Consider the following 11,394-nt stretch of genomic DNA (forward strand, 5'->3'; position numbering starts at 1 on the left):
GCCAAGTTAATTAACAGATCACCGATCATTTTGAATCCCACCATACCTTCTCCACTATGCAATCTGGTTTCCGAGCTGGTCATGGGTGCACCTCAGCCACGCTCAAGGTCCTAAACGATATCATAACCGCCATTGATAAAAGACAGTACTGTGCAGCTGTCTTCATCGACCAGGCCAAGGCTTTCAACTCTGTTAATCACCGCATTCTTATCGGCAGACTCAATAGCCTTGGCTTCTCAAATGACTGCCTGGCATGGTTCACCAACTATTTCTCAGATAGAGTTCAGTGTGTCAAATCGGAGGGCCTGTTGATCGGACCTTCTGAAGGCATTGCAGCCTAGTAGTTATTTAAAAAAAAGGGGGTGGGGGGGGGGGGGGGGTAGCAGCTCAGTATTTGTATTATCTATTTTATACAGCATTTTTTGCTCCTCTTTGTCAAGCCTGGAAATAATGTTGGACCTGTCTCGAAGCCCAGAAAAAACCTGTCACCATGGGAACCCAGGTTGTCAAATAAATCAGTGTAATTTTTTTTTACTTAAGGTGCAGAGTGAAATCTCTTAGGGGATTTAAGTGCATGTTCTGGGAAAGGGAGAGACGATAACAAGAGAGAGCTAACACTGGTGATGTCACAGCATATACCTGAGCTGATGACTAAGGTCCATGAGCAGGCAGCAAGCACTGTTTCTGATTGAATTTGTACTATTAATAGTGCTACCGTTGAGGACCTGAGAGTTAAGTTAATGCTTCCCATTTGTTTTACTAGGTAAGTCAGTTAAGAACAAATTCTTATTTTCAATGACGGCCTAGGTTAACTGCCTGTTCAGGGGCAGAACGACAGAGGGTGACAAGTTTTCTTGTCAGCTCAGGGGTTTGAATTTGCAACCTTCCGGTTACTAGTCCAGCGCTCTAACCACTAGGCTACCCTTCCGCCACAAGTGAAACAATTCGGAACAGTTTGTGTGTAACGTCTCCTTCCAATTCACACTCTCAAACACAAGTAACTCAGCTCTTCAGTAATGCATTTCTACTGCCAATGTTTTCCTATGGAGATTGCAAGGCTGTGCGCTCAATTTTATACACCTGTCAGCAACATGTGTGGCTGAAATAGCCGAATCTACTCATTTGAATGGGTGTCCACATACTTTTGTATATATTGTGTATGTTACGTTTTGTAAGGTATGTATTCATTTTTGGATGTCCATCCTCCATTTTGTATATGTTACAAATTACAATTTGTATGATATGTTACGAATTTTCAAAATGTAGAATATGTTACAAATTTGCAAAACATATATGTAAAAAAATCCAATTTGTTGTGGCTAAAGTTAGCTAGGTGGCTAACACTAACGTTAGATAGCTGGCTAACGTTAGATAGCTGGCTAACGTTAGATAGCTGGTTAAAGTTAGCTAGGCTAGGGGTTAGGATTAGGGGTTAAGGGTTAGGGTTAAGGTTAGGAGTTAGGTTAAAGGGTTAAGTTTAGGTTTAGCGGAAGGGTTAGCTAAAAGGGTTACGGTTAGGGCTAAGGGAAAGGTTAGCTAACATGCTAAGTAGTTGTAAAGTAGCTAAAAAGTAGTAAGTTGCTAATTAGCTCAAATTCTCTGTGATGAGATTTGAACACACAACCTTTGGGTTGAAAGACATTTACATTTGACATCCGCCCAGATACCCAGACCAAAGTATTTTCACGTCCGGATGAAAAGCGTGCCCAAAGTAAGCTGCCTACTACCCAGGCACAGAAGCTAGGATATGCATATTATTATTACAGTTTCTAAAACTGTTTGAATAACGTCTGTGAGTATAACAGAACTGATTTTGCAGGCGAAACCCCGAGCACAATCCATCCAATTTTGGAGGTCAATGTGTTTTCCATTAGTTTTCTATGGGAAACCCTTTTTAATAGGAATCTGGTTGCAGTTCCTATGGCTTCCACTATCAGTCAACAGTCTTTAGAATTTGGTTGATGTTTTTATTTTGAGAAATGAAGAAGTAGTCCTGTTCTTTCCATGTGTCACTCAGATGAAGTCTTTTGTTGTGCGTGACCTGGAATGCGCTTCACGTTGTTTTTATCCGGTATTGAACACAGTATATCCCTTCTTAAATTGGATCAATTATTTACGTTTTAGGATACCTTAGGTTGGATTAGGAACATTGTTTGAAATGTTTGGACCAAGTTTACAGGTAAATTATTAGATACTTTGTAGGCATGTTGGACGAGATGAAACCGGTGTATTTCTGAATCAAATGAGCCAAATGAATGGACATTTTTGGGACATAATGAAGGACATTATCGAACAAAAGGACCATTTGTGATGTTTCTGGGACATTTTGGAGTGCCAACAGAAGAAGATCTTCAAGGTAAGGCATTAATTATATTGCTATTTCTGACTTTTGTCACGCACCTGCCTTGTTGAATCTGATTTTCATGTGTTTGTATGCGGGGTGCAGTCCTCAGATAATCGCATTGTCTGCTTTTGCCGTAAAGCCTTTTTGAAATCTGACACAGTGGCTGGATTAACTTCTTAAGGTATAGGGTGCAGCATTTTCACTTTTAGATAAATAGCGTGTCCAAATTCAACTTCCTGCTACTCATGCCGAGAACATAAGATATGCATATTATTAGTAGATTTGGATAGAAAACACTCTGAAGTTTCTAAAACCGCTTGAATCATGTCTGTGAGTATAACAGAACTTATGTAGCAGGCAAAACCCTGAGAACTAACCGTTCAGATGGTTCTTTTTTTGAGGTCTCTGTTTGTTCAGTAGAGTTCTCATTGGGAAACGATATTTCTTAGGCACTTGTTTTCAGTTCCTACCGCTTCTACTGGATGTCACCAGTCTTTGGAATTTGGTTGAGGTTATTCCTTTGTGCAATGAAGAAGTACGGCCATCTAGGAACTGTGTAACACTGTTGAGAGTTGCGCAAGACTTGAAAAGTAGCTTGGTTTGTTGTCTTCCTGTATTGAACACAGATAGACCCGTCTTCAATTTGATCGATTATTAACGTTTAAAAATACCTAAAGTTGTATTACAAAAGTAGTTTGAAGTGTTTGGGCAAAGTTTACAGGCAACTTTTGAGATGTTTTGTAGTGACGTTGCGCAATTGGAAGCTGTTTTTTTCTGGATCAAACGCGCCAAATAAATGGACATTTTGGATATATATGGATGGAATTAATCGAACAAAAGGACCAATTGTGATGATTATGGGACATATTGGAGTGCCAACAAAAGAAGCTTGTCAAAGGTAAGGCATGTTTTATATTTTATTTCTGCGTTTTGTGTAGCGCCTGCAGGGTTGAAATATGCTACTCTCTTTGTTTACTGTTCTGCTATCATCATAGCATTATGCCTAGCTAGCAGCAGGCAGCTTGGTCACAAATCAGAAAAGCAATCAAATTATATCGTTTACCTTTGAGCTTCGGATGTTTTCACTCACGAGACTCCCAGTTAGATAGAAAATGTTCCTTTTTTCCATAAAGATTATTTTTGTAGCCGAAATAGCTCCGTTTGTTCTTCACGTTTGGCTGAGAAATCGACCGGAAATTTCCGGTCACGACAACGCCGAAAAATATTCCAAATTAGATCCATAATATCGATAGAAACTTGGCAAACATTTTTATATAATCAATCCTCAAGGTGTTTTTCAAATATCTATTTGATAATATATCAACCGGGTCAGTTGGCTTCTTAGTAGGAGCGAGAGAAACAATGGCCGCATTTGTCTATTACGCACACATCACTCTGAGATCCACCAGCTGACCACTGACGCAATGTTGTCGCTCACGCTCATTTTTCAAAATAAAAGTGAAACTGAAACTTAAAAGTGAAAGTGAAACTGAAACTATGTCTTGTGACACTAGACACATTAGGGAAGCCATAGAAAAAGGAATCTGGTTGACATCCCTTTCACTGCTCAATAAGGACGCATAGGAACGCAGAGGTTTCTAAATAAGAGTCACTTCCTGATTCGATTTCTCAGGCTTTCGCCTGCAATATCAGTTCTGTTATCCTCACAGACAATATTTTTACAGTTTTGGAAACTTTAGAGTGTTTTCTATCCTAAGCTGTCAATTATATGCATATTCTAGCATCTGGTCCTGAAAAATAGCCTGTTTACTTTGGGAACGTTATTTTTCCAAAAATGAAAATAGTGCCCCCTAGTTTCAAGAGGTTAAGAAGTTAACAAGAAGTTAAGATTTATTTTGATGTTTAACACTTGTATGTTCTGTGAATTCTTATTATGAGTATTTCTGTTTTTGAATTTGGCTCGCTGCAATTTCACTGGATGTTGTCAAATCAATCCCGTTACCGGGATTCAAGCGGGAGTGGGCGTTTAGGGATCCCTAAGAGGTTTTAAGTAACCTTCTGTCTTGTGTAACCTTACCAAATGTAAAATATCACACTAGCTTGACTGTTCCGGATTGACGTTTACTATGTTACGTCTACTCTATGAGACCAGGCTGCTTAGTTAGATTTTATGCGACTAAGATCTCCTTGGCAAAAACGTCAACATTAATGAGTTATTTTAGATTAATTTAGACTATTTTGAGGCAGTATACTAGCTACAGCATTTCAAGATGGACAAACAATACTATTGCTGCTTTTTCCTGATTTTCAAGCGAAGGTATTTTAAGGGAGTAAGCAGGTACACTTTATTAGAGTATGCAAGCACACGAGGTAGGCTCAGCGCCAGCCGAACCAAAGCGTGCCCTTTGCTCATAATAATGGCTGGAACTAAGCAAATGGAATGGCATTAAACACCTGGAAAGCATGTGTTTGATGTATTTAGTACCATTCCATTGATTCCGCTACAGTCATTAACACAAGCCCGTCCTCCCCAATTAATTAATCGTAAGAGTAGGGGTGTTAACCCTGGTGTCCTGGCTAAATTCCCAATCTGGCCCTCATACCATCATAGCCACCTAATCATCCACAGTTTACATTGGCTCATTCATCCCCCCTCCTCTCCCCTGTAACGATTCCTCAGATTGTTGCTGTAAATGAGAATGTGTTCTCAGTCAACTTACCTGGTAAAATAATGGTGAATAGTAATTAATTGTGCATACTCATACAGTATGCTGTCCGTCTGTTTATAAGACATTGTTTGGCCCACTGAGTTTACTCCCATCACGGAGCATGTTTTGCACAACCAAATATTACGCTTCCTTTTATTCATTTTGTGGTTGTTTTAATCTCTAGAGGGACTTTGTTAAAAACTGACCAATATTAATTGCCTGGTTTGAGGACTCTTTTGGACACTGAGGCTCTGAGGGCAATATTAATAACACGATTTCTTCACAAATGTTCACAAATTTGGCAAAATGCCAAGCAGAGACAGAAGCAAGTACGCAGCATTCCTAACTCAAGGGTTTTGGTGGCAGAAAGTCATACATTGGACAGCAAAGGATACATATACAGCATGGTGGCTAGTTTTACAATAAAAGCACCTGACCTTTACTGAACCTGAGCTACTTTCATCGAAACTCTGTGAAAAGGAGAACCATAACTAGAAAAAAGTTATCTGAATGGGATTATTTTGATATGTAGGTAATGCAGTGCAGAAGCAGGGATCCACACAATGATCAAGGACATTTACAATTGAATCCCTTTTCAGAAAGGCCTCGCTTCTCACTCATCTGGTATGTGGTTGACTGTGCCCAATGTCCAGATTCTATAACAGTATCAATCTCATTCCACACAGAACCCATTGACTGGTTATGACGCTGCCCATGTGTGTAGTGTGTTAACATGCTTTCAGCAAGTAGACAAGTCAGATAACAGTCCTGCAAACAAAGTTAGAGATGGCCAGGGATAAACAGTCACCCACGGGATTGGATCAAATGAGGTCTTAGGTTTCACCCTGCTCTTCTACTTTATTAAACAAATAACAACCCATGAATCAACTATGCATGAAGGACCAGTTGGGGAAATAAAATGTTATTAATTATTGAAGGTGAATAAATCTTCAGGCATGGTGGAAACTTACAAAAAACCTTTGTAAGAACCAAGAGCAGAAGTCTGTCAACAAGGTCATAAATCCTCTATAGAGGGTGATGAACAGATCTAATCTATTTACATTACTTAACAGACATAAACATGTATTATGTTGGCAATATATACTGTTAAGCTGTTCTGCTTTAAAATATACACTTTTTCTTACAATTACAATAAAATAAAACATTTCATTAAACAATCATGCCTTCAGACTGCAAGGAGAGAGAGAGAGAGAGAGGGAGAGAGAGAGAGAGAGAGAGAGAGAGAGAGAGAGTACAGTAAGTATTATGGAGAGGGGGAGGAAACATAGGGAGCGAGTGAGATAGGGAGAGACCCAGTGATGGAAAAGCGCCAGAGGAAATGTCTTCCGCCAATCAAAGGAAACAGTGAGGTCAGTTATTGTGATTGTGGGAGAAATGGGATATGTCTCAAGACAAACAACATAATAAACATGGTTTTAGATTAGGAAAAATGTATTTTATCAGGGCAACCATTTTAAATTCTTTGTGACTTTAATAGGACCATAAAATGGACATTTGCAATTCAGCTACAGGAAATTTCAAAGCCTATGCACTCAACAGTGAGTGGATAATAAAACAGTGAACTCAAAAGAATCCCTTTCATGATCCTCGAAGAACTCATCACAAGGGAGAACACCCACACACAAATCTGAAATTCAGAACATTAAAATAGGTTATAGAATTCTCACAGCAGTGATAGAAGCAGCCACAAAGCGGAATGCTCTTAATGTGGAATATCCAGAGAAGATGTCAGAGAGAGGAATGTTCAAACAGGATGACCTGTGAGTGGCTGAGGCTGGACAGCCTGGATGGTCTGAACGCTCCGATCCGAGAGTACACCTCTGCATCCGAGCTGGCGCCCCAGGACTGGTGAGGGCTGGGTGGGGTGGTGTGGATGATGGGCAGGGGCAGAGGGAGAGAGAGTGAGGAAGAGAGTGGGAGAAGGGGTGGAGGCAGTAGAGGAGGGGGAGGTAGGCGAGGGGGTAGAGACAAGATGGGGGGTGGAGGGAGGGGAAGAGTGGGTGGTGGGGAGACCGGTGGAGGTGGTACTGGGGTGACAACAATAGGGGCCACAGGGTTGGCCACAGGGGTGACCTCTATAGCATCTCCATTCGTGGGCAGTATCCGGGGCAGCCTGGGGTCCTTGAGGGTGTAGGTAGCGGTGTGGTAGAAACTGTAGTACTCCAGGGCATGTCGAGCCTGGGCCAGCCTCAGTCTGTGCCTCAGCTGGAGGAGTCTGTAGAGCAGGATCAGTATCAGAGCTCCAGCCACGATCACCAGCAGCACGGCCACTCTCACATCCAGGCTCCAGCAGCTCTGGCCTGCGCCTTGAGTGCCACAGGTCTGGGGGGAGTCAGGCTGGGGATGGGGGTGGCCTTCCTTACTGATAACTGTCTCCCTCAGTAAGGGTTGGATGGAGTACAGGAGGATGGGGTGCCTGTTCTTGGGTACAGGCTGTGGTGGGATCTGTAGCGGGGTGCCACCAGTAACCTGTGGCCTCTGCATGGTCACCAGAGGGGTGGTGTAATGTCTGTTACTCAAGGACTGTTGGTAGTGACGGATGGAGGCAGCACTGAGCGTCAAAGCAGTTTGCTTGAAAAGGCTTCATGTTGTCTCAAACTTTAAAACACAAAGATGAAGGATTTAGCAATTTTTAAGTTAAAAAAACAGAATTTCAAATGCCAAAATTAAAAAGTATACATTGCATACAACTGACCAACAGACTCAAATAAAAAATCTAACATTCAGCCGAACTGAGTCAACTGTGCAGCGTTAAAAGCTTGGATTCACCCCAAAAAAGTGTGTTAATCAGGAAAATGTTACTTACTTCTTATTTAAGGTTCTGGCCAAAGATACTCCATAAGACCGTAAGGACACTGTAGCTTTCCAGGACACAAACAAAGAATTCCACCCTGTACCAATGGAAGGAAACCCTTTTGAAAAGCAGGAAACACTGCATTTCCCCACCACACAATACCAACAGTCGATTGGACCAAACTCCCCGTCACCATGGATACAGGAAACTAGTAAAAAAAAAGTATATTTTGGTTATCGCTATGGCAACAGCCTCCAGGAACAGACAAAACACAATATTTACATCTTAGAGTTAAATGAAAAAATGTATAAGCAATGGATTATCCTAGATATGTGACGCTCTGTAAGAACTCTCTGTAGCTTTCCAGGTCACAAACAAAGAAATCCACCCTACACCAATGGGAAGAAGATGGTGGGAAAAACAGGAAACACTGCATTTCCCCACAACACAATACTGACTGTTGATTGGACAAATCTCCCCGTCACCATGGATACAGGAAACTGGTAAAGGATGTCACTGGGAGCCTGAGAAAATGTGTAAATGGGGAGAAGGTCAGAGCACTTTAGTCTCTCTCTCTCACACACACACACACACACACTAAGCTTAATAACTTAGCAGAGACCTTCATTTCATCTAATGAAAAAAAAAAAGAATGAGCTATTGTTCAGTGGACCATTCAAGCCAACACTAATCCCACTTATGAACATTACATTTGACATTTAAGTAATTCAGCAGACACTCTTAACCAGAGTGACTTACAATTAGTGCATTAATCTTAAAATAGCTAGGTGAGACAATAACATATCATAATGAATTGAACCATTACTTTAAACATATGCTCCCTCTGAAGAAAAGCCTCTTATCAGTAGTCATAACAGTGATTAATGTGGGCAAAGTCAAAAGCGGAGACAAGTCAAGTGAAGAATGGGTGGGGAGGCTGGGGGATAAGTATAAAATAAGGTAACACTTTATTTGGATAGTCCATCTGTAAATTCTCTACAGACTATATATTGTCCAGTGTTGGTGATCACGTGCCCACTGGAGATGCTTCTGCATGTTTTTAACTGATAGGAGTGGAACTCTGTCAACCTTCTCTGCAGCACTCCACCAATCAGGCCTTTATGGTAGAGTGACCTGACGGAAGCCACACTCAAAAAGGCACATGACAGTCCGCTTGAAGTTTGCCAAAAGGCACCTAAAGAACATGAGAAACAAGATTCTCTGATGAAACCAAGATTGAACTCTTTGGCCTGAAGGCCAAGTGTCACGTCTGGAGGAACCTGGCACCATTCACCTTCCAACAGGACAACGACCCTAACCACCTCTTGCCGGCTTTGTATTCATGCTACCTGATGAAATTGCAGTATAATATGATCTTGTTGCCATCTGATGCACATTCAGATGCCTTGATTGTATTACTGTTGATGATATCTGGAAATGTGCATGTACACCCTAGCCCATCTACTGTTGCTAGCCCCAATTCTGACTGGTACACTATCTGCTTCACTGATTTCTGCTGTAGTAAAAGCCAGGGTTTTCTGCACGTTAACACAAGAAGCTTATTACCTAAAATGAATAAATTGAAAGTGTGGGTTCACACCTCCAATCCAGATGTGTTGGTCATTACTGAGACGTGGTTAAGGAAGAGTGTTTTGAATACTGATGTTAAGGCACATGAATGTTCTCATGTTCCAGAAGGTATTTCTGCCAAAAAACGCATTTTGATCAATAAATAAATGTTTACATTCAAATGCCTCTCCTGTGAACTAGTGAAGTGTGACATACGCCTAGTTTCCTGAAACGAGTCACACATGTCAATTATGTTGTTGTCACCAATCAACTTAAAAATCACAACTTCAAGATTGCCCTGTCTTGGTTTAGCTTGGCATTCAGGAGTGGATTGGCCACTTTTAGCCCAGTGGACCTGTCTAACTTGTTTTTTCTGTTGCACAAATGGATCATTATCTGGCTAATAATGGGGCCTCAAAGAAAATAATGGTCTGGTGCGGGGGCCTCAAGGACAGAAATGGTTCGGTGTTCGGGCCTCAAGGAAAGAAATGGTTCGGTATGCGGGCCTCAAGGAAAGAAATGGTTCGGTATGCGGGCCTCAAGGAAAGAAATGGTTCGGTATGCGGGCCTCAAGGAAAGAAATGGTTCGGTATGCGAGCCTCAAGGAAAAAAGTTGGTTGGTACATTAGAAATGCCAGGGCTGACTTTTGGTCCCAGTCTGCCGCTGTCGGCATTCGACTACTGCATCAAATAAATCAGCCTATTTTGCATTTATAACCAGATATAATCTCAGCAACTGTTCAAACAACAAACCAAACAACATTGTAGCCTTATTAGAATCTCCCAAAAGGTATCTTGTTAAGAAGTGATGATTCTAGGCTATTTTGAAAAAGTAAAAACAGTTGTAGCCATGTGCTTTTTTCTCTGCCAGGAAAAATCATTGCAATCTATTTTTAGCTGTTATGGGAGCGAATACATTCAAGCAGCATATCAAACTGGGATAATGTAGGTTACACTTGGAAGTATAAGAATATTTGCCAGGGCAAATAATTTCATTATCAATCTGATTATTTCACATGGAGATGTGGGAAGCTAAAAGGCTAGCTTGCAGGCTATGTTTATCCAGAGGGATAGCCTATACTACGAATCAGTAACATTGAATAGGCCAGCTAACTTTGATAAACAACAAGTAACATTGAGTAAGCCAGCTAACTTTGATAACAAAACAAAAAAACTACAGAATTTCAGGTTCATGAAGAAAGCTAAACTTTGATATGCGTTTTTGGTTGTTGACTCAATTAGACTATTCCCATCTCAAGCATATCTTGCTGAAGAATAAAACAGTTGTTTCAGAATATTTAGGCAAGTTAGCTGGCTAACAAATTTTTCCTGCTTTGGAGTATACCCCTCAACTAGCTAGCAAGGGAAGACGACAAGAACTTGATTCTTCTTAGCTTTCACCACAAAATGAAAACAAGAAAACATCTGCTTGTGTGTGTTGCTATTTGGGAGTCTTGGAACGCATGAAACGTTAAAGTATAGTGTTACCAAAAGGTGCGCTGCTTAAAAAAAATCTGACATCGCCCAAGCTCACTCCCACACATAAAATGACTAACGTGATCTCTGGCCTACATAACAGTACCATGTGAGATCATAAGTGTACCTCTGAAGGTAAATTATGTGTAGAGTATATTTTATTTTTGTACCCCAAGGAACACTGTACCCTAACCGTACCCTTTTTTCTGAGAGTGTACACCACACACACACACACACACACACACACACACACACACACACACACACAGTACAGCTGAGGGAAACTCAGTGAGAGAGAGAGAGAGAGAGAGAGAGAGAGAGAGAGAGAGAGAGAGAGAGAGAGAGAGAGAGAGAGAGAGAGAGAGAGAGAGAGAGAGACCACAGCACACCACCAGTGTCTAGATGGTTGGTGTTAACTGTGGAGCCACCTTCAGACACACACAGGAAATAAAGCAATCAACAAGTCTACTTCAGCCTCCCAATTACCCTAGGCCTCTCAGAGCCACAGCGCACATGCTCAG

General features: G+C 41.2%; 1 protein-coding gene across 1 annotated transcript; it reads right to left on the bottom strand.

Annotated features, from left to right (window-relative positions):
• Positions 1–6,447: 6,447 nt before the first annotated feature.
• On the bottom strand, positions 6,448–8,221 carry LOC110509753 (uncharacterized). Its single transcript, XM_021590837.3, has 2 exons — positions 7,841–8,221; positions 6,448–7,632 (listed from the first exon to the last, which is right to left on the bottom strand). Exon 2 carries the CDS (start codon positions 7,516–7,518, stop codon positions 6,763–6,765), a length of 756 nt encoding a protein of 251 aa, XP_021446512.1. The 5' UTR covers positions 7,519–7,632; positions 7,841–8,221; the 3' UTR covers positions 6,448–6,762.
• Between the last annotated feature and the right edge of the window lie 3,173 nt (positions 8,222–11,394).

This window comes from Oncorhynchus mykiss, chromosome 29 (assembly GCF_057628025.1).
Source record: "Oncorhynchus mykiss isolate SJ-2025 chromosome 29, ASM5762802v1, whole genome shotgun sequence".
NCBI lineage: Eukaryota > Metazoa > Chordata > Actinopteri > Salmoniformes > Salmonidae > Oncorhynchus > Oncorhynchus mykiss.